This window comes from Charadrius vociferus, unplaced genomic scaffold (genome assembly GCF_000708025.1).
Source record: "Charadrius vociferus isolate BGI_N301 unplaced genomic scaffold, ASM70802v2 scaffold269, whole genome shotgun sequence".
NCBI lineage: Eukaryota > Metazoa > Chordata > Aves > Charadriiformes > Charadriidae > Charadrius > Charadrius vociferus.
In genome coordinates this window covers 1,145,016-1,169,584 of record NW_009660184.1, presented here as the reverse complement: position 1 = coordinate 1,169,584, position 24,569 = coordinate 1,145,016, and the positions used below count along the sequence as shown (strand labels likewise).

The window sequence follows — 24,569 nt, the reverse complement described above, 5'->3', positions numbered from 1 at the left end:
GCTCACAATGTGTTTATTTTTAAATCTCCAAGACATTCAGCCAGCAAAACTAGGGAACGTTAGACTTGATATTGGATATTTAAAACGAAAAAAAAATTCTCACAGCTTCTTCCAACCTTGTTCTTACTACTTTTCTCTCTAATATAAACTAAGTAATACATAATAATTGAAGGAAAAAAAAGTAATTTTTAAAATGTAGTACCCATCTACTAGACATGAAATCTAATTCTTCCAATTCATTTCTTCATATTACTATGTTGCACTTGTCCGTAACTTGTGACACTGTTTCCCACAGCATTCCCCTGGAGAAACTGTCTGCTCATGGCTTGGATGGGCATGCACTTTGCCGGGTAAAAAACTGGCTGGAAGGCCTGGCCCAGAGAGTGGTGGTGAATGGATTTAATTCCAGTTGGCAGCCGGTCATGAGTTGTGTCCCCCAGGGCTCAGTACTGGGACTAGTCCTGTTTAATATCTTTATCAATGATCTGGATGAGGGGATTGAGTGCACCCTCAGTAAGTTGCAGATGACAAACACCAAGCTGGGTGGAAGTGTTGATCTGTCTGGGGGTAGGGAGGCTCTGCAGAGGGATTTAGACAGACTAGATCGATGGGCCAAGGCAAACTGTATGAGTTTCAATAAGGCCAAATGCCGGGTCTTACGCTTTGGCCACAACAACCCCTGCCAACGCTACAGGCTTGGGGAGGAGTGGCTGGAAAGCTGCTCAGCGGAGAGGGACCTGGGGGTGTTGGTGGACAGCCGGCTGAATATGAGCCAGCAGTGTGCCCAGGTGGCCAAGGCGGCCAACGGCATCCTGGCCTGTGTCAGGAATAGTGTCACCAGTAGGACCAGGGAGATCATTTTACCCCTGTACTCAGCACTGGTGAGGCCCCACCTCAAATACTGTATTCAGTTTTGGGCCCCTCACCACAAGAAGGACATTGAGGCGCTGGAGCGTGTGCAAAGAAGGGCAGTGAAACTGGTGAGGGGTCTGGAGCACATGTGTTATGAGGAACAGCTGAGGGAACTGGGGTTGTTTAGCCTGGAGAAAAGGAGGCTCAGGGGAGACATTACTGCTCTCTACAACTACATGAAAGGAGGTTGTAGTGAGGTGGGGGTCAACCTGTTCTGTCAAGTAACAGGTGATAGAACAAGAGGAAATGGCTTCAAGTTGTGCCAAGGGAAGTTTAGATTGGATTTTAGGAAGAATTTCTTTACTGAGAGGGTCATCAGGCATTGGAATGCATTACCCAGGGCAGTGGTGGAGTCCCCATCCCTGGAGGTATTTAAGTGTTGTGTAGATATAGTGCTTAGGAATATGGTTTAGTGATGGACTTGTCAGTGTTAGGTTAATGATTGGGCTAGATGATCTTACAGGTCTTTTCCAATCTAGGAGATTCTGTGATAAAAATGTGTAGCTAGATACAGGTAAGAAACCAGAACCATAACACTTTTCTGTTCTGCCAGCTGCTTCTTGGTTCCCAGGGGCCGATGGCATGTGCTTTATGACCACAAAGAAAGAAAAGAAATAAACTCTTTGTTCCTGTGTGTACCCTTCTCCCATCCCTTATGCCTTGGGTTTCAGCACTGTCATTGCTAATTTTTAAATGTGCTTTTCCTGGAATGCTGCTTGCTTCCCCCCCTCCCCCTTTTCCTAATTATTATTTCCTCCTGTATATCTGGTGCTCTCCATTTTTTAAAAGTCATAGAGTAGACATTGATGCTGATCTGGCAAGGCACTGCATTTACTATGAGAACTAAAAGGAGATAAAAGAGTACGATGAATATGCAACTCGAAGGATTTTTGTGTGTGTGTTTTGGTTTTTTTTTTACCTCTGCCTTTTTGTTTGAGTGATATATTGGCAAAATATAGTTAAAGGCTAGTCTTACACCAGTTTTTTAGGTCTCATTTACTTAGCTCCAACATCAGGCTATTAGGACAATGGCTGAATTACTTCATGCTGTTTTCCTCATATTGCTATTGTACTGTTACAAAGTTGTAAGATTTCCAAATAGGCTATTAGAGCCTATTTCCCCCTGCAAAATAATGAAAGTCTCTGTCCAGTATGGCCCCTAAAAGGAGAGATATTTCAATGGATAGATGGAACACATGGAAAATGGAGATGAGGAAAAAGAAACAAAGGTGATGTTGGAGAAGCATATGTGCAAATGCTGTATTACTTGCCATTATCTATTGCTGCCTGCTATTGCTACATCAGGTTGTGGTACTACACCATACACTGGGGGGGGGCTTCAGACAATACTTTTTGTTTGTTTGTTTATATATCTATTTTAGAACGTAAATTTCTTGTTGGTTCACAGCTAATTAGCAGTCCCATCCAAACTGTAATACCTGCTTTTATGTTAGTAGTAATGCTTTTATTAGCTGCTTTTGAACAATGTAGTAGTGTCAGAAGTATTGAAGAATGTTTCCTGATTTAGTTGATATAAACATTTCTTCTTTATTTTCAGTTAACTGGATTCTTTGCCTTTTACTTTTCTCAAAGGCAAATAATTCCTATGTTCAGCAGAAAGACACTACATCTTTCTAAAGGCTTGCAGACAACTTTAGTATTGGTCTGCTCTTGCTTAAAGGGTGGAGATGTGAATGTACTGAAGCATTGAACGGCTTATGCATTTCTGTACATTAGATGTGATATTTCAAGTTTATTTTAAATAAATATACAAAAGCAGAATGGGATTACCAGGCTGAATTGCTGATTATCACAGTGCAACACCATAGTAAAAAGGAACATAGCCTGTTTTGGCCAATTTACTTTTGTGATTAAGTGGGGTTTTTTTGTTGTAGTGAGTTGCTTAAGAGTGTTATGTTTATGAAAATAAAGGTCTCATAAAATATCAATGTTCTTTTCTGATTTCAAATAGGTGTTTTATTATTTTTTCTATGTGTATTTGGATAGTTGCTGTTGTGAACATATAAACAAGAGAAAATTGAACAACTCTTGAGACAGAGAAATGTGTGCCTTATGTATGTGGGACTAAATACTTGTAAGGTTTTTTGATAGGTCATCATGACCCAGTTCCACTTCATAAACGCTGGTCTTACAGCAAAAAAGTTGCAGCTGTTTAACCAGGAATGTTGGGGTTTTTTTCGTTTGTTAATGATGTCAGTGAAACTGCCATGGTGTGGTGGGGTGTGCATATTTGGTTTTTTTGGTAACTTGATGCTTTCTTCTTATGTCTAAGAGTTTCTTTTAATGCGCCCTCTCTAGCTGTCTCTTGATCTATATATATATTTTATTCTTTTTTAAGTGCTCCCTCTTGTGTTAGTGACAGCATGGTCGTTACTGTTTCAGCATCAGTTACCAAATCACTTCAATTACAGTACATGTCATTAGTGTTTAAAAGAATTATATTGTATTTCTTCCCTCCTAAGTCTTCAAGTGTTGTTCTGCACTTACGTTTGCTTGCACGGCTCTCTGGATATCAAGACTTTGGATTTTTCTTGCTTTTTGTAGTTTCTTTGCAATTTTACTCAGCTGGCATCTCTGTCTGTTTGCTTTTGTTGCTGTCAATGTGCTAGTAACAACTAAAAGTGTTATTGTCTGTCTGTCTTCAGCTCTTAAAGCATTCTAATAACAGTATGCATTTGGGCTCAGCTGGAGATCCATTTCAGAACCTCAAATTAAAATTTACTGTAATTACAACAGAGCCTGCGTTATTATCTCCATGTTCAAGTATTATTAATGTAGTATAATCTTATTTCTAAGCATTATTAATGAGTTACTGATTAGCCAGATTTCATGCAAATACAAAGGTGGATATATTCAAGCAGATTAACCGCAAAGCTGGGGTAGTGCTATGTTATGATTGTAAACATTGTATTATCGCAGTGAGAGTCATAATGTGCCTTATTAAAGCCTATATGGCAGGATATTGGTGTGTACTTAAATATGTTAATTTTGTTACCACTAGGATGTGGTCTCCTGAGGAGGAATGAAAAGATGCAACTTCCTCATGATCTAGATCACTGGGATTAAATTTTGTTACTGATGATTTACAATTTTTTTTTTTACCAAGGAAGAAAAGTAGGAGTATTTCCTACTTTAGAGATGAGAAAACTGAGTTACAGTTACTGAGTGACCAAATTATTTCACCTCTCTAACAGATGTTCGATAAAACCCATTTTCTCTAGTCCCCAGTGTGTGATTTGGTAGCAACTAAAGGCTGCAGACATTGCAGTAGTCTCCTGCTTTAGGACAGGAGAAAACAATTCTCATAATCCCCAGAGAAAGGTTACAAAACTTCATGAGTTCCCAGCAGCGGTGTGCTGCTGAAGTGGGTTTTCTTCATCTCCAGTGTGTAGTAGGTAGGGAACAGCTATGATTTATGAGGCCTCTGTTCCCATAAGCAGATACACTGCCTGGGAAATATTGAACGTATATATATTAATTCATCTCATATTAGATAAGCATCAAGGTAAGAGCACCTTTTCCATATGTATTTTCTATGAATTAAAAAGTTAACAGTAGCTTCCTGAAAGTTCTAAGAGTATAACAGAGGCAGAGATCAACAGTCTCCTTGTTCTTGCGTGCTATGCAAACATGATAAATGGGCCTTCAAGGCACTGAGAAGACATTAAAAAAAAAAATAGTTCAGTGGCTTTCCCTGTATTCTGACCTCAAAGAAGCTGCTGGCTGGAGGGAAATCTTAGCGAGACAGGGAAATGAAAAATTAATGGAGACTTACTTGTATGCGGTATGTTTGAGACAGCAAGTGTGCTATGCACCAGGTTATTTAGGCCTTAACTGACTTCTCATGTATGTACGTGTTTAACTTGAACCCATTTTAAATATGCCAATTCTTTCTTCCTCACCCCTCCAAAAGTATAGGTCATATTTCAATGGCTAGCTGCTTCTATTTCAGGTTTGAGGGCTTTTCCTTCTCTTTCATACCACATAAATGATATGAAATCTTTCATTTGACTAATCATCTTTATTTAGTGGTTAGTCTGGCTTTACGCAAGTTCATTTGGACACACTTGGTGACTGCTTCCTCTTTCTGACTTAGGGGTAAAATACTCATATGGAATATAACAGCGGAGGAAGCTCCTGCTCCTGTCAGTTTGTGTTGTGTGTGTGGTGAGAGACTGAAGGCTGTGTACGAGCTACTTCCTTACACTAGTCATATTGTGTGATCTGCATCTATCCATAGGAGTCTTTCTGTTAAATTTCTGTCTAACTTTGTGTTAAATTCAAAGATTCACTACCTGAGAACTGTGATCTTATGGCCTTAATGGTTAAAAGACCTTTCAAAATGCTTTTCCCACATTTATTTTTTTTTTTTATTCAGTACCATTGTCAGCAGAGAAGTCTTTGCTGTAGCACCAAGAAAAAGATGTGAAAACATAATGATGGGGAAGAGAAAGTGCCCGCATGAAGTTAGGGGTGATGCTTTGTCCTTCAGTTTCTTGCCTTGAGGGGGTAGGAGCAGAGGTGACTTTCCACTGTGCAGGATCAGGAACGAGTAAGGTATTTTTCCAGGTCATATTGGAAGAGAGGAGGTGGCAAGTTGCTAACCTCTCTGTATTCTCAGCTTTGTTGAAGACTAAAAGTGCAGTTTTCAAGTCATAAGTTTGTATAGGTCACGGTTCCTGGAGTCACATGGAGACAACAGGGTTATCTTTTCTTTAGATAACAAGTATTTCCATGAGTCATAGAATTAAATGAGGTTTGACTTCCTCCCCCGCCCCCAATCTTTTTTTTTGTTTTAAGCCTGACTGATTTTGGTATCTAAAAAAGAATTGGCTCCCGTTAAAACTTTCTTTATGCTTGGGTCAAATATAAGGGCTCCCCTCTGTGGATTTACTGGCATCAAGGGGTGGGGTTGAAGGCAACCTTTCTAGGCGTGGAGGAGGATCTGCTGTAGAATCACCTATTTTCATAAAGCACATTGGGATTTCATATCTATATTACCTCTGCTCTTTCATCAGTCTTGGTTAGAAATTGACTGTTGGGTTTAGGCACTGCTAGGGAGGAAGATAGTTGAAGTGAGATTCTATAAATTTCATTTCCTTTAGGAAGCTATGCTCGTAAAAATAATTTTTTTTTTAGTGCTTGTGGTGGCAAAGAAAACTTGCAAATGTGAATAGCAGAGAATGGATGCATGTGCTAATGTCTGGACCAGCGGAGAGGAGGCAGGAGCTGAAGCAGTCATTTTGGCAGGCAGTGCCAGCCGGTATAAATCAGGGCTGTCTGAAGGAAAGACCTCTGCTCCTTCTGTGCTCCTGAATTAGTGTATTTTGTAATAATTTAAAGTGTTGAAGGTCATATTTTTTACTTTCCTCTTTTACGGGAGTACAAATTTTGAAGCCTATTTTGCAGGGGTAGGCCACCAGCATTTCAGATAGTGCCACGTATGGGAAGAAGGTAAATTCAGTCTTGCTGCTGAACTTCAACTTTGCCTGCCCCCTTCTGCTAGCAGGGGTTATTAGGGCTTCTCGTTAGTGCTCATAAAAAAGACCTGAGCACCCTTTACTGTTGTGCCTGCTTCACTGGACTTTGCTTACAATCTTTACTTGCAGCATGAAGGTGCTCTTGAGGTCTGCCTTAAGTTTTGAATGGCTTAAATCTATTCTTGGACCATGTTCATACTATACATCAAAAGTGCAATGAGTAGTGTAATGTCCCTGGGTTACTGCAATGTTGAAAGAGGTTTGGGGCTTGTCCAGTCTCCAGGACTGGAAATAAATAAGTTTAAAATGTGCAGACTTTGAAATCTTAAGCAATGTAGGGGAATTGTATTTGTCAACACTTATTACAAGCCTTCTTAATCCTTTCCTGAAATCTCTGAGATTTCAGGTTTAGGTACTTTCAGATATAACTGAGGATACGAGAGTTTAATTTTGTCAACAGTAAGAATTGTTTGATCCAACTCCAGCAAAAATGTTATGTGACGTCATACCTCTGAAATTACTTGAGGACTTAAGAAATTACACTGCAGCATGAAGCTTGCTCTACTGAGTAAAGAAACTGCTAGTTAATGTGTGAGGGTTTGGTTTTTCTTTATTTTTCCTTTTTTTTGTCCTCTTCCCTAGGAATGTTTCGGAAAAATGAAGATTTGACTCCATCACAGAGGTGCTTGGCTGTAAGGTAGGCTTTCAGACATCTCTGAGAGTCTAGTTTTGGGACTGGGGAGAAGCTGGTGTTTTGTATGGTTTATTAATGCTCTGTAGAGTTGCTGCAGTTCACAAGAGAGTTTACAGACTCATCTAAAACAGGTCTATCCTTTTTATATTTTAACTTAATTCATACACCTATTGTCCTGGAAAATATCACTAGAAGTAGGTTTTAAACTTATTTAAGAAAAGCATTCTAAGTTCCATGCAGTCTAGGCAAATTAATGCCGTATGAGACAGGAGACTAGTTACACACAGAAAGTACACATATGAAGTAGCTGGTGAAAGAACACGCTTGTTTAATTCTGGTTTTCAGTATTTAGCTTACCTTTTCTCCTTTCTTTATTCAGGAAGCTTGAAAATAGTATGTTGTCCTGGACAGAACAGTCTTGACTTGAGGAATTTGCCTTAACTGAAATTCTTGCCAGTTAAAACAAACCTTTGTTTACTGATTCAGTTATTGAGGGGAAAAAAAGAAAACATAAACAGTTGAACAAACACTTAAGGAAACACCCTTCCTTCTTCCTCAGGCTCAGCTTCAGTCAAACTTCAGTCTGCTGGGCAAGGAGAATGTCATTAGAATTCAGGAGATCTGTCTGTAAATGCTCAGTACAGACTGAAAAAAAATACTGTGTGTAGAATGTTTTAAGCTGTGATTACAAAAGACACACAAACTGCTTTTCTACGTGTGGTTTTTATTGCAGTTAGAGTAAGCAATAACATGGAGTATGACTTTTCCTACTGTGGAAATTCTGTAGAACTACACATTCCATCTCACGAGTTGCTTGTCTTTGAATTACAGACGCATGCCAAGTCTACTGGAGTATTTAAGTTACAACTGTAATTTCATGGGTATCCTGGCAGGCCCGTTATGCTCTTACAAAGACTATATTACTTTCATTGAAGGCAGATCATACCAACTGCAACAGTCTGAAGCAAATGGGAAGGAAGATACAAAATACGAACAACCGGATCCTTCTCCCAATGTAAGATGTATGACTCTTGCAGTGCTGATGCTTCCGTAATCATTGCATGGAAAGCTTGGTTTGCACTGTTCATTTACAGGCATAACTTCTGAACTGTATCTGGAGTTCGTTCATCAACAGTATTAGTTCCTCGTTCAAAAAGTTAAATATTTATTTTTTTTAAGGCAGGTTTTCTCCATGGTCTCCAGTCTGGATCTTGTGGATAAAAGCAGATTAAATTGGGAGTTTCCTAACAAGCTTATATGGTAAAAAGCTGTCTTTAAATTAAAACAGTTGATGCATGTTTCCTTCAATGCATACACTGTGCACAAAAAAAGTCCTGGTAAGGATGAAGTGCACATTTTCTCATTTGGAAGCTGATGATACTAACAGTTCCAGCAAGGTTTCATGAATGTTTTCAAATTCTACTCTTTTTTAATGTCTTCTTGCAGCAAGTAGAAAACATTCATCTGTAACAAGTTGAAAAACACTCATAGAAATAGTTTCATTTTTCTTGCTTTCATTCAAGTAGAGAGGTATTAAGATGGATTGTGATCTGAAGATATAGTAAAAGGTGTACTAGCCATAATACTATGGCTCATAATCCATATAACATATTTCTTTTTTCTTTGTTCCATTTTTGGAAAAGAGACCAAACACGTACAGAAGAAAGTCCAGTTAATCGTACCTTACAAGAGATATTGTATGGCCTGAATTAAAATCAAAAGCTCCCGAAGTTTGTAACTTTTTAAACTTAATTCAATTAGTTTAATGCTGAGGGTACTCAATATTATCTTTTCACTCTTTTCATATCCTCTTAAATAGGAGTGTATCAGACTTTTAAATTTGTTTGTGCCTAACATAATTATTACCACACACAAAAGGCAGAATTACCACGGAGTCAACTGCAACACTTCAGATAAATGGCTTTTGCACCATTTACTTGTTTTCTGCTTATCTTGTGGACCGTCAACTGTTGCTGGAGCAGACGAAAGCTTTTCCACACATAGCTGCTTGTCTTGTCCTACCGTCCAGAGGTTATCATCCCCACAGCTGGGCTAACAGGGAGTGCTTCCTAATCGATTGTGTCATCTCCAACCACTTCCATCCTTTGAATGTGGATGAGGACTCCTTGCACGTTCCATTCTACCCCATCACGTGTGGTTGTAGTAACTTGCACCGCAGGAATGTAAACTAGTGGCTGGAGGGTGATAACACTTCAAACACATGTTTACAGAGCACGAGCACCGAAGCTCATAGAAGTGTGCTGTTGAGCAAGGAGTTAGGAAGGGCAAAAGAGACACAGGAGAATTCCTTGCATAGATTGGCACCTCATAGTCTGCAGTCTGCATTGATGTGTTGTATTGGCAAAGCTGCAGACACTTCTTTTGTTTTTAAACACTGTTTTGGCTCAGTAAAAGCATCACAACTTATGTACTAAAATTCTGTTTCTGCAGAAAAATACTATGTAGTAAAATTATTCCAAATAAGTGGAACTAACCAAATCTGCCAGTGTCAGTACTTCTGGACATGCATCTGCTGATTGCCTGGTAGGACTTTGTAGCTTTTTACCACATAATCTTGCTAGCAATCTGGGCAGTCAATAGAAATAAATATAAACCTATGACGGATTCTTCTTTCAGGTAAGCAGTTTTCCTTAAAATTAATTACTGTTTGGATGCTTGAAACTCTTTGCGATTTATTCTGCATTGGCTTTTTAAATAAAAGTAAAGAGAAGCTGTCTATGCTGTTGATACTTCGTCTCCCAGCTGGTGTTAGAGAAATCTGGCTGCATTTTATAACACCAGCGAGTAGTTTGTGCTTTTGGAGAAATATGGATGATACAATTTTACTGCATTTGCTGCATCAAATAAAATATCCATTGTCTTGTTCCAGAAGAATGTTTAAATATTATTAACTTCATATTAATACTTTCAGTTTGTTCCTTGATTCTCATGTTATTATTTCAAGAAGAATAAATTGTTAGGTAACTCAAAAAATGAAATTTAATGGGGATCAGCAAATGTGAATGTAGTAAATGAAAGAAAAAAATCCTTCAGCTGAGTTACAGTAAGTTTTGTTTCTTGTTAAATATAATTATATGACCAAAGTAGTTCATGCCAGCCTCCTCCTCTATACTGTGTGTTGACTGCATGATGTTAACTTGGTTTAATATTTTTGCTGTGTTCATTGCATGATAAATGAATCAAGTCAACATATGAAAACTTATTTCTTATATCCCTCCTATTGTGCCTTTTTGCAAGCTATCAATTGTTGGTGCTCAAAGTGGTGTCAACTCTCAGAAATTAATATCTGTCTTTGTAAGTTTCTTTTTGTTATGGCTACCCTTAAAATACAAGATTCCTGTCAGCAGATACCTACTTTCTTTCTTACTTTGCAGACTTTTCCTACAGGTTATAAAGTTCTTGCTTAATTATCTATAATTTTTACCTGCAGTGCTAACATCCTCCAAATAATATGCTTTAACATAGTTCAGTATTATATTGAGCTCCTTATTGATGGTTTATCAGCCAAGAATAATAACAGATTCATTCAAATAAAAGGTTAAAAGTTCCTTTTCTACTTTTTGGTATATATTTATATATAGTATACATGTTTATACCATAATATACTTATAAAATTCCTGACCTCAGTGAATGTTTTACCTTTACTGCTTCAATTAGAAAGCTGTTCCTGAACTTCGTTCTCTGATTAGGAGCATAGCTTTCAACGTAATTATATTCCTGTTGAATGAATGCACGTTTGGTTTTGTCCTGGCATTGTCTTTTAGCTTAAGTTTCTTTTTACCTTCCCAGTGTTGGCCATATTTTATATTCTTATACAGTTTGCCCAGACTTTGTTCGTCAAAACTAAATAAGCCAGGCCTTTCTACCTTTTTGTTGTAAAATAAGCTGTATATTCTACTTCATATGAGGTCAAAGTTATCCTGCAGCTTACGATCTTTTCATTCCTTAACAGAACAGTTATTTTGATATGTTGTAAACTTTAAAGAGTGAATGAAATTAAACTTCAAACTTTTAAATTAGTTATTTCATCCTTGTAAAAACTGACCAACCCTCCTCTGAATGTGTCATCCATTTATGACTTGGCAAAGAAGCTTATATCAATAACCTAGTTAATTAAGCAATGGGAAGTGAATGAATGCTTTACCAAATGCATTTCTATAGGTAATTGAACTGTAGATTATTTTGGTTTCAGGTGAGGTCTTTTATTTCTGTGTAAATGTGTTCAAAGCTTAAGTGCTATAACCAAGCCTCAGGCTGTAGTTTAATAACCAATTTACTGACAAACTCTTGCTGAACACGGTAGGTCCTGACTGTGGGTTCTGCATTCTTTGCTTATTGTAGCAGGGCTAACACACATTGCCCTGCACCCTGCTCTGATTCAGATCACTTGATCCACTCTAATTCGTCATTTAGAGAAAAAAACAAAGGCAAACCCCTCAAATGCTAGATTTTCACCTGATTTGCTTCTCTAATCTGACTCACGAGAAGGAAGAGAGCAAAAACCTGCAGCCAAGATGAGGAGACGGGGCAGGACTGCTTCTTTGTGCTGCAGTCTGTTTGGATTGTCCTTCAGAAACTGTGCGTAAACCAGTCCTGAAACTGCGTCTCCCAGTCTTTGTAGAAGCAGGAGATTATCTCCATCACAGTTTGCTAAGGACTCCAATATACCTGATACTGATCCCTGTAAGTGGCGTCAGTATGCTTGATTGAGGTTCTGGGATTTATAATTATTGAGTGAAGTAGTATAATTAAAAAAAACAAACATGCTGTTTCTGGATGTAGTTGTGTTTGTCCCTAGACCTAAATATTATTGCTAAAAATTGTAGAAATACATCATTTAAATACTTAAATAAATAAACCCACCTTCCTCCTACAGTATTTTTTCTACAACTACAAACTGAAAACTGCAGAGTTTTTTTTTTTTTAAGTACAATTTATGGCAGAGCCCTGCATGAGTTCATTATTGTTTCTTAAGATAAATTTTATTGAAACTCTTACGCTTTTCCTCAAGGGCTTTCAACTCCATGATTTAGTTAAAAACCTTCAAAGAGGTGCTAAGCGTATTTTGGGTTTAATAGGCAGATTAATGATTTCTGTTTACCAACAGAAAAACTGGTAAATAGCGTCAGTGGCAAAAACCAGGCCTGTAAACAGATAACATTACTTATAAGTTGCCAATGCATATCTTGAGACTTCATAAAGATCTTAACTGTTTTGTACGTTTATGGTTATATTTTTAAGTTGCATGTTAATGTTACCAGCCTATAAATACTGTTTCTCATGCTAAATGAACGTGATTTTAAATTATGGTTAAGACTTTGAAGTTAAATCTGTGCAACCGTCTTCAGAACTTTGAGGTGAGGCCTTTTGGTATTTACAAATATCTAACTTTTGCATGTATCAAATATTGTATATCAAAATTAAAGATTCATTAGTGTTAATAATAAGTGATTTTATGAACATTCCTTTCTATTTAAATTCCTGAAGCAGTTAAGCCAGTTGAACTTTCCCTCTGCTCTGGCAAAGAGAGAGATGGATTAATAGTTGCTTGAAAAACAGAGGAATGATTTTAGAAAGTTAGGGCCCTTTACTTTGAACTCTTGTAATACCGTAAAATATTAAAATCAAGTTTATTAGAAACCAAGTAGAAAAAAATAGTTAAACACCAGATTTAGGTGTTAACAGGTAGTTGCCTCCTGAGTTATTCAGCTGGTTTGTTTAATTAGCTGGGTTTTCTGATCCCTCTCTGAAATACCTTCTGAGATGAGCCACATGAAATACATGCAATATCCAAAGTTATCCTCAACGTTTTACAGCTTTTTCCAAGTCTAATTTTTTATCACATTGTACCACCTCTTACATCTGTGTGACTGAATGACTCTGATACTGTGTGTGTTGCAGAAATCTGTGTTTTCAGTTGGGCACTTAATGCTCCGTTTTGTATCATGGAACAGAATTAGTCTTTATTTTGGAACTAGATATGTGAAGCTGCGCTCTAATTTAAGCAGGATGTTACCTTTAAAAGTTGGGGCAGGTATACTGGAAACAGGATGGACAGAAAAAGGATTCTGGTTATCTTTTTGTTCTGATGCTTCAAAGTAAAATAGCTAGATTAATTGCGTTCTTGCCAAGTTTATTGTTTGTAGAATTGTAATGAATTAAAATTGTAATGTTTAAATATTAAGATTACTTACAATCAAAACTTGAAAATTACATTTTAAATGAACTGGCTCTCAAGCTTCTCTTTTGCAGGTGCTTGGTGAGTGTGTTACTTTAGGAACTTGCATAGAACATAGTATCTGCCCTTAGGATGCGGATCAGACTAACTACTTAAAGCAGTCAATGTCATGCATTATTGCTCTGTGTGTTTTTTTAATAGAACCTTAGAAATGTTTTCCTAAAAATACATACTTTTTAGTGTGGTCATTATAGCAAAATTAATTCGGAGAAAATGTGAGTCCATGTCCTACCTGAACATCATATGTTTGCATGTCAGTGAGTGTGCTGTTTGGCCCCTAGAGCTTGGTCACTCTGGTTGGTAAAACAGGTCTATATAGAACTGAGGTACTTTGGCTCATAAAATTCATAAATTGTGCCAGTATTTTAGTTGGTTTATAATGTAGATATTGCAATAATCTGAGAGTTGATTGATATATTGAGTTGGACAGCAATTGAACACCTACCTTATACCAAAGATTACCAAAAATGAACTGAAGCTTTACCATTGTTTTTGGAATCTCCGCAATAATTGTACTCATCTTGTCGTAGGTTATATACTTTTATTAGGATGTCTTAACAACTTCTTTTATTGTCAAATTACTGAAGGAAGAAAAAACTGGAGTTGCAAAAGATGTTCCCATTACTGAAGGGGTTTTTAGAGGCTCCCTGTAGTCAGATTGAATTTGCTCTGTTTGCTAGAAGTGGTGCTCACAACTTAATCGAGATAACGGTATTTCTTGAACCTCCGTAAAATGTTAAGAACTATTTTACACTTATTAGTATGTATTACTGAAAAATTAACAGATAAGTACATCTGTTCAGGGAAGGAAGATTGTAACTTGCTTTTGTTTTCAGAATGAAAATGAAAAAATGAAGCTTACAAAGCCTCCCATCTTAAACTTTTCAGATAGCTGTGGCACAGAAACTCTTAATCTGTGGACTGTCCTTACTCTTCCACATGACTATTACAAAAACTTTGCCTGTGGAATACAACATTGATGATAACTTCAGAGCTACAGCATCATGGCCTGTAAAGTTTTTCTACCTATACGTCTCTCTTATGGCTGCCAGACCCAAGTATTATTTTGCATGGACTTTAGGTAAGTAGGTATATAAAAAAAAAAGAAGAAACTGTATGTATTGAATTTCATTTGAGATACTGGACACTACACATGTATTAAAAAGTGACAGTGCCCTCTTGAGGCCTTAGGAAAACATTATTACATTTAAGTATTATGAGGTATTGTCAAAGTATATTGAATGGTGTCTCCCTTTTTGAGAAAGAAAACTTACCATAAATCTAAGCACAATGTTGTGACAGTGTTGCAAATGAGATCATGGTGTCCTGAACAAGCCTGAGTGAAACATACTGGGGTTTTGGAGAGTGATAGTGTTTTAATGAGCAATGACATTTTGTTTTTTTAATAATTGCAGTAAATCTAGTCTGATGTACAATCCTTTTTTTTTTTTTCTGATACTTTCATTTTGGCATGTCTGAAAAGTTACTCTAAGCTTCTTTCTGTGGTTAGTTATCAGTAATTTGCTTGATGTTATTCAAGCATGAAGGAAAAATTAATGTATTGAAAGTCAGATATATCATACTGGTGTTAATAGCAGATGGCATTTGCAGTAGTATTTTCAGAATTTGATGAGTTCTAGTCTTTGTTTGTGAAAAGTTCTAATTGGCTGATGGGTAACACCTATAGTCACTGATTTAAGGCACTGAATATCCGATATAGTTGAAAGAACATTTTACTTTTCACTTCACATTATTTGAAAAAAACCCAACACATAGGACAGCAAAATGCTGTATTTATGTAAGCTGACATCTTGGAAGTGGCTCACAAAACAGATTTCATCAGCTTCCTTCTCTTCTTCAGTTTTACATATTTGTTTCATAATTCTTTTGAGAGAGAATCTGTGGGAAACAATGCAATAAAGAAAGCCTTAGTGTAGCAGAGAAGCATGACTCATTTACAGCTGCTGGTTTCATTCCTGGTCAATGAATGAAGTGCTTTCAGCTTGTCTGGATATAGTAATTCTGGGGCTTGTTGTGGAATGAAATAATTTAGAATATTGTGCTCTTATGCACCAGTATCATTGTCTGTAAAGAGCAGGAGTCATCTGAAAAATGAATAATCTTTGTTGTTCTTTTTCCCTGTAATACTTCAGATGGATTTCTCCTTATGCACTTGCTAGCAGTGTAGAGCTAGCATTCCTTTGGTAAAATACCAAAGAAAATAAACTGTATCAACTCCAGACTTGTAGTTTGCTAAATAACTTTTTTTACATTCTCCCTTCCACTTTACCTCATCTAAACTTCTAATGGTATGAGTAGAATGTGAAGGGGCCTCAACAGTTTTACTGGATGTTGCACTTTTGAGTTGTACATTGCTATTCTTTGCACTTAAGAAAAAATATAATCCATTACTGAAATTAATTACTTAAAATTATTAGATATTAAAATGCTAGTTAATAAAATGAGTACTTACTCTAGCTGTAATCTTTCTGCTCTAGCTAGCAAGAGATTATGGAGTTCATGTCTTCAGCTGTTTCTAATTGAGCATAAAATCATTGTCTAATGTTTGAAGTTGACATCAGTGATATCAGATGTACAGTGGCAAATTTTGTTGCTTTCAAAGATGTATAAAGTAAAATTGTATGAAGTAAATTCTTTTTAATATGGCAACACAAACTGAGCAATTTCTCTTGCCTTGCTAGCTGTAGTTTAAAAGGTGACAATGTAATTACAGTGCTTAAGGTGAATTCTGAGCTAACAGTGAGGACTCATGTACTGTAACTAGAGAACTAGATCTGTATTGCTTCTGCAGAGCCTTTTGCCTACCTTGCTTCCAGTTCCTCAGGACACCTCTGAATTGGAAGAGGAGCTGGCATTCTTCTCCCTGTGGTCACTTATTTATCCACTTACGTGGGATACGTGGTTGTGTTCATGACTCATGGATATGTGTCCATGTTTGGGTGGATGCAACCAAGTGCCTGGCCCAACAGAGGCAATATTTGGAGAAAAAACTTGTTTCTTTGTAAGTGGTCATCCTAATTTGAGAAGTACGGCTGAGGAAATTTTAGTGTCAGCTAAGAAAGCTGAGGCAAAGGTGATGACTGAAAGTGACAGGTAGTATTCAGACTGAGATCCCTCATATTTTCCTGCATAGTCCAGCTGAGGGGAGCAGCTTTTTCTCCTAGGGAAAAGTATTGTTTGCTTTGAACTAGTTGACCTTTGACGTGCATTGTAAATGCTTCACTTTCGGAAGTGTTGTTAACAGTGGCCTTGTGCCATTAGTGGAAATCTGACAAACTCTGCATTGCTTAGTAAATTACAGTTTGCTTCCAGTAGGTTTCCACTGCTCTGTGTGTGGTGCTGTGAATGTACACCTGCTGGAAGTGAATTGAGTGATTTTATCTTTATGCTTAAAACGCGACTGCTGCTGCATAACGAAGACCAAAGACATGCATCTGTGTGATGAGCTGCTATCTCAAATCATTGCAGCCAGCCAATGTTTAGTAGTCTTGATGCATCTCATTGAGTTTGGTTTTGTCCTAAATTGCTCAAGCAAGTCTAAGCAGGTGGTATGAGAGAGGGGAGACATCTATACTCTGCGGTCGATAGTGCTACCTTTCCTTCTTTTGCTTTTGTAGTTTTTTAATTGAAAGCTGATGTGTTGCCTCAATTATTTTCTGTTTTGTCCAAGTGTCTAATACAGTAATTAAAAAAAAAAATGTAGCCTTTAAAATGCAGTAGCTATTTTGAACAAACTATATGTTGTCTGATGCACAATTTGTAATACAGGCAGTTTATAATTCACTTGTTTCTTTTTGTTTCATTGCAGCAGATGCAATTAATAATGCAGCAGGGTTTGGTTTTAGAGGCTATGACAAAAATGGAGTTACACGTTGGGATTTAATATCAAATCTGAGAATCCAGCAAATAGAGGTTTGTTCATGGCTCTTTCAAATAAAATATGTGTGTATTTTATTAATGTTAATGCAGCTACCATCTAGGTAGTTGCTTGTAATTTCAGTAGCTTTTCCTATGCATTTTGTTCCTCAAGATAGTGAATATGTTCTAAGTCAGACATTACATGCTCACATCCTTAGGAAAGGATGAAAAAGAGTCTCTCTTGAATATGTTCTACTTGACTTCCAAAATATTTTGTGGGTATAAGTAGTTGAGTAAATACCTTATTCAACTCATCACAAAGTAAGGTTTTTTTAATAATTTGTGTTTCAGAATTCTGAAATATTTTGTAACATATTACAATTACAGAAATAATTAGTTTGTTTTTACTTTACAGTTTTCCACAAGTTTCAAGATGTTTCTTGATAACTGGAATATCCAAACAGCTCTTTGGCTTAAAAGGTATTTATTTCTTAAACGAAAGCTTTTCTCCAATGAAGTTGCTTAAATAAATATCTCTTTGAAGATAATTTAACCTTTAAAGTTAAACCCCACAAAACAGTACAGTTAATTAGCAGCTGCACGGGACATTCTTCTTGTAGCACTTGAATTAAAGCCGCTGAATATAGCACTTCTCTCTTAGTGTAAACTATCAGGTAATGATAGAAACTGTTTTTCTTCATTAGTCATAGGGAACCTAAAAGTATTAATCTGTGGGAGTATCTTTTTTTTTTTCCCCCCTCTTGGCATTCAAAGCAGTGATGTTGCTGAAAGCAGTAGGCAAAATGCACATCTTTGGCAGCTAACCTCTGGAAACTTTTTTTTTAGCCACACAGTGATAACATAGAATTCCATACGCTCTGTGAGAGAATTTTCTGTATTCCTTCAATAATGAGTGTGTGGCAAAATATCAAATCCTACAATCTGCTATCAAAAAAAAAAAAAATCGCGAATGAGTATCCCTCAGATGTTCTTTTTTCCTTGTCTGGGAAATGGGTATAGTGCCCAGTGAACTAAATCACTCTGCTTTTACTACTACTTTGTGGTAACTAGAAAGTAAAAGAAGTGTTCTTGAGTAGTACATGGATGTTGTTTCCCTTCTCCCAGTCTCTGTATAGATGATCTTTTATGAATAGGTGTGATCTTGGGATAACACAGAGAACTTTATCCCTTATTCTAGGATGGCTGGCATCAGGATGTTGCTTCTGTCAAATTTCTTTACAGTGTAATCTCTTTCTTCCATAATTTCTTCCCTAAATATTTTTCTGACCCAATTAAAAACAGAAATTGAAATGTATGTTTTTTCTAGTTGGCTCAATAGACAATAGAATCTATTGCTAGGACAGTCGTTAAAGAAGAATTGTGTGCTTGCAGGTATTGAAATGTACAATTTAATGAAGCAAATAAGCTATTTTAAAATGCATTTTAATTTAGTTAGAGAACAGAAGTTTATCAGTATTAAAAATTAATAGAAGAAGGTTGCATTCCAATGAACTTTCAAATCTCCTAAACCGAACGATGTTAAACTAAAACTCCTTCTAGTGGAGATGAGTACCATTTCTGTTAGGAATTGAAAGAAAAAAATGCAAATCAATTGTTCAGGGTGATGTTAAAAGAAGATGCGAAGAAAAATTAAAGCATCTCCTTTAATAAATATTTTTAAGAAAAATTAAGTTCCACTTAAGAACAATTAATTGCTCTTAAATTTTTAAGAACAATTGTAGAAGAATCTTTGAGGGTAGCCTAAATACATATTGATTCTGTCACAGTGAAAGGGAGAAGGGTGGATGTTTTCTGAAAGATTTGTTGCAAGTAAGAGATTGTTTTAATGATTACATATGAGGCATAAATATTGGTGCAAGTATATATTATATTACCAGTAACTGGGTTAGTTGTAATGTTTGAATAGAGGACAAGCTCATGTATTACTTTAAATATCCACTTTTAATACCGTTTATGGAAGCATCTAAGATCTTAGGCCAGAAATATCAGATGTCAACATTCATTCTGTTCTTTTCTGATACTCTTGAAAGAGGAACTAAACTTAAACCCTGTTAGTGTTTAAAAGAAACCCTTTGTAAAAGCACAGTTTTTACAAAACCATCTACAGATCATAAAGAAGTTTAATAAACATTTAATGTAAATCACAAAATACTGCAGTTCAAAGGCATTATTGTTACAAGTAAAAGTAGATATTTACACAGTAGCATATATCAACAATATATATCATGATAATGTTTTCTGCCTGGGGAAGCTAAGTTCCCCCTTAGCCTGTTCATTGTTTTTTTCCAACAAAGACATCCAATTCTTCTTGTCTTTGGTCATGTTTGCAAAACCTCTGTGGTTCTTGTTGCTTTCTTCTGGCTTCTTTCCGAACTTCCTGTTGTCTTCTAGTGGACGCAGTACTTCTGCTAAGACCTCCGAGGTCTTCCGCTGCCTTGTTACAGGCAGAGTTGAATGCTTTGAGTTTTTTCTTTTCTTAGATAACTCTTGCTAATAGATCACAGTGTTACATCTGTCTTTTTTCTCAGCAGTGATCTAGTGTTGATTCATGCTCAGCTGATACTCAGCATTTCATGATGTTGATTCATATTCATGCTCAGCTGCACTTCAGTAATGTTAAATGGATGGGTACTTTTTGTATCTTCCACTTTTCTTCTTAGATGTTCTAGACTTCATCTTGTTGATTTCAGAACATCATTCCAGTTAATTTTGGATTGTAGTGCTCTGTCTGTTAGAATCATAGAGTCATAGAATGGTTTAGGTTGGAAACGACCTTGAAGATCATTGAGTTCCAACTTCCCTGCCATGAGCAGGAACACCTCCGACTAGTCCACGTTGCTTAAAGCCCCATCCAACCTGGTCTTAAACATCTCCAGGGATGGGCCTCAACAACTTCTCTGGGCAACCTGTTCCAGGGCCTTACCGCCCTTAAAGTGAAAAATTTCTTCCTAATATCTAATCTAAATCTACCCCCTTCCAGTTTAAAGCCATTCTTCCTCATCCTGTCACTACATGTTCTAGTAAAAAGTCCTTCCCCAGATCTTCTGTAGGCCCCCTTTAGGTATTGAAAGGCCGCTATAAGGTCTCTCTGAAGCCTTCTCTTCTCCAGGCTAAGCAACCCTAACTCTCTCAGCCTTTCCTCATAGGAGAGGTGCTCCAGCCCTCTGATCATCTTCATGGCCCTCCTCTGGACCCTCTCCAACAGGTCCATGTCTTTCTTATGTTCGGGGCTCCAGAGCTGGACATAGTATTCCAGGTGGGGTCTCACGAGAGTGGAGTAGAGGGGCAGAATCACCTCCCTTGACCTGCTGGCCACACTTCTGATGCAGCCCAGGATACAGTTGGCCTTCTGGGCTGCGATTGCACATTGCTGGCTCATGCTGAGCTTCTCGTCAATCATCACACCCAGGTCCTTCTCCTCAGGGCTGCTCTTGATCCATTCCCTGCTGAGCCTGTATTTGTGCTTGGGATTGCCCCAACCAAGATGTAGGACCTTGCACTTGGCCTTGTTGAGCTTCATGAGGTTGGCTTGGGCCCACCTCTTCAGCCTGTCCAAGTCCCTCTGGATGGCACCCCTCTGTTAAGGAAACAATGCCGATCTTCATTCCCTCCACACCCTACCTCACCCTCCCCACCCTCCCAAAAAAGGGAAGGCAGAGTGGAAAAAGACACTTCTCAATTTACCACCCAAGCTGGTAATTAAAGTATAGAACCAGACCAAGGGGAGTACCTTGCTGAACAGTTGATGCATCTTCCCACTTCTAGAGCAAATCACAGATAACCTGAACCACCCATATTTGAATAGATTTTCTCAGCCTGTTTTGATGACCATATTTTTTTGGTTTGCTTTTGGGAATGTCAAGCAAGCATTCAACATGATTTATTATTGATAAATCCATAGAGGATTTTTAAGTTTACTTTTAACTCTTTGAAATTGAAGCCTCATTTTTTTTTTCTAATATACATTTATCTGACTTGCATAGATATGTCTGAAATTTGATTAGTTAATTTAGGTAGTTATGTTAGCTCCTGAATGCTTTGCAGGGGAAAATCTGCTTAGTTAAAGCAGATTGAACCAAATAAAGATTGAAGCCATTTATCAATTTATTAACAAGACATAATTAACCACCAGTCAGTGAACTATACATTTAGAATTAATATCTGGGTAACCTGTTCCAGTGCCTTACCGCCCTTAAAGTGAAAAATTTCTTCCTAATATCTAATCTAAATCTACCCCCTTCCAGTTTAAAGCCATTCTTCCTCATCCTGTCACTACATGTTCTAGTAAAAAGTCCTTCCCCAGTAGTAGAACAGATGACATTTTGTAAGTGCTTAGTGTTGTGACTTAATAAATAAATTTCTAAACAGCCTTCTGTAACTAATCCCAAAGAGTTTAAAAAAGTGTGCATGCACACACATGGTTACATGCAAACTGTGCCTCCACTCCCACGGACACGTGGGTTAGAAAAACACACCTCCTTCTGGAAGTGCGGGCCCCTTTTACGCATTGCCTGTGGGAGATGTGGGTGCTGCAGTTTTATGTGAACCCACTGATTTACACGCCAATTAGAAAAGCATGCCATGAGTTCGCGTGCATGCAGCTGACAGGGATGCGATATTGCTCCCTGTGGGTTGCACACTGCGTTGACAGGCCCCTAGCTGGATGCAGGCTACTCGATGTCTACCAGGGAGGATGCTCTGTCTTGGCCGAGACAGAGGTCATGGTGCTCATGGGTTGACTTCTGGCGGTGTTAAACCAGGTTCTGATGACTAGTATTTTGCTCCAAGATGTCTCCCTGACTTGTTACAAATTTTCCTAGTGCTTTTCTACTTTCTAGGCTGACACCTTCTTCATTTCAAAAGTGTCTTTGAAATTCCCTGGTTACTGTTTAGCCTGGCCAATGTTGCTTTCCTCTTTAAGGTGATCTGTTGTGGGCAAATGTCCTCAGAGAGTTTTGTGTATTACAAATGCATGAACTTGTGCCCTACGTAGGCCCATGTTCTGATCTCAATGAGCATTGTTAGCGAAGCCCTTTGGCAAGGGGAGGGGGCTCTGCTCGTACTCTGCACTGAAGACCTCATAAGGTAAAACTTACCACATCTATTTGACTGGAATAAACTATATCAGCAAAATACATTTTTGAGCTTTCCCTATTCAGATTCTGCCTTTTTACCTTCTGCTTTTTAGCATTGACTGTATCATTTGGTCTCAGCAGTCTTTTGTATATATGGAAGTTGTAATAAAGTAGTTACATTAGTAGTGAATGTTTCAGCCCTCTGTATCATTAGCTTGTCTTCCTCTTTGAATAATAGATGTGAATTCTCTTCTCTCTCTCTGTTACTTACTGTGTGTTTACAAAACCTTTTTATATATTGGTATCTATGGCCTTTTTAGTTATAACTCACGTTTGTACATTAGCCTTAGATTTGTGTTCATGGATGCTTGTGCTGTTTATTTTCACTTCATGTTAGTGTGCATCTGTTTCCATATTTCCTGTTGCTTTTTGGTTTTCAGATCATTAAAGACATTAAAGAACTCTTGATGAAGCCATATCAGGACCTTACCATGTTTCCTATCATTCTTCCACATCATGATGGTTTGTCACTGTGTCATTTAATGTTGTCTTCTAGAAACTGGTTTTCTTGGATTCCAATTCCCCCTTCTTCTTTCTAGAATTCCTTACTGTAGGACCTTGCCTAATAATTTGGAGTCTCAATTTTTAAATAGCAGAGTTCAGCATTCTCCTTATGTGATATTCTCACATCCCTTAGAGTCATTAATTATAATTTCATCATCATGCTCACCTAATTGCCATATACAGACACATTTTCAACTGTAGTCTCTCTGTTACTCAAAATTGAAGGTAGTTGTTACTTTTTTCCATCTCCTATAAGCTGCTTTCACTTTATGAAAAATGTATATCTGACTCATTGCAAGACTTTGCGAGATAGTCTGTGCCTTCCAGTGTAGCTTTTCAAACACATCCTTGGATGGCTCAAGATCCCTTATTAAAACCAACACCCGTCTTTTGACGCTTCTGTATCACTTCAGTAGAGATAAGTACCATATGTGATGGCACTAAGCATGGGACAGGGCTGAGGGGTTAAATCGGGAAGCGTGAATAGCTTTAAGTATTGCCTGTAAGTCATAATATAAGTGGCAACGTTTTTAAATAATAGTAAACTGCAATTGCATTTCACACGATGTGTTGGAGATGAAACTGCTAAAAGTATAAATGATAGCTGGGAAGATTGTTAGTGATCTGTCTCATGTTATTTTCCTTGAATTGTCTTTGACTTGCTAGAGTGTGCTATGAGCGAGCCACCTTCAGCCCAACGATCCAAACCTTCATCCTCTCTGCCATTTGGCATGGAGTTTACCCAGGATATTATTTAACGTTTTTAACAGGAGTACTAATGACACTAGCAGCACGAGCGGTAAGTACCAACCAAGTATCTTCTTAAATAATAAGCAGTTCTGTAAAAGAAAACTGATTGTGTTCTGTAATTCAAAGATGTGTCTTACAGTTCACGCACAAACAGTCTGTCTGATAGTTTTGTTTACTTTTTTTAGTTATGAGAGCACTGGCAATGATTATTGATAAGGAGGGGTTGTCAGTAGGAGCAAGCGAGACTGTACATAGTCTGTAACATCTTTGTAGCATATCTTTTGTGGAAGCCCTTCCTCTGTATTAACTGATCACATATTATTATGCCATGCTAAACAAGATGATGCTATCTAATACTGGTTTGAAAAAACTTTATCACTGATTATCACTAGCTTGAAATTTGGGAGGTCAGTACTATGTATTTATGGAGTCTGTACTTCTCCCTAATTTCTGTTCAGTACTATTGTAAAGATGGTAACTAAAGAATGCTCTATGTCAACCAACAGATAAACATCTCTATTACTACTCAAAATTGGCCAGAAGTGCAGTCACATTAACGAGCTTTTACAGCTGGTATTCAGAACCATGCGGAACCAACAAATCTGTTAAGAAATCTCTCAGCCTTTGGAGTCTGTACTTCTCCCTAATTTCTGTTCAGTACTATTGTAAAGATGGTAACTAAAGAATGCTCTATGTCAACCAACAGATAAACATCTCTATTACTACTCAAAATTGGCCAGAAGTGCAGTCACATTAACGAGCTTTTACAGCTGGTATTCAGAACCATGCGGAACCAACAAATCTGTTAAGAAATCTCTCAGCCTTGCTTGAGAAAGCTGAGTAAGAACAGAGGCAGGGTTATAAGTTACTCAAAAGGGAAGAGGAACAAAAAAAAATAGTTGTCAGCTCAGAGC

General features: G+C 37.5%; 1 protein-coding gene across 1 annotated transcript in view; it reads left to right on the top strand.

Annotated features, from left to right (window-relative positions):
* The window catches only part of MBOAT2 (membrane bound O-acyltransferase domain containing 2), an 83,331-nt gene that overhangs the window by 54,923 nt on the left and 3,839 nt on the right, over positions 1-24,569 (top strand). Inside the window, exons 6-11 of the mRNA XM_009893264.1 lie at positions 7,056-7,110; positions 7,939-8,122; positions 14,255-14,447; positions 17,196-17,299; positions 17,661-17,725; positions 23,572-23,704. Coding sequence (XP_009891566.1) covers positions 7,056-7,110; positions 7,939-8,122; positions 14,255-14,447; positions 17,196-17,299; positions 17,661-17,725; positions 23,572-23,704 — 734 coding nt within the window. The remainder of the gene's footprint in view (positions 1-7,055; positions 7,111-7,938; positions 8,123-14,254; positions 14,448-17,195; positions 17,300-17,660; positions 17,726-23,571; positions 23,705-24,569) is intronic.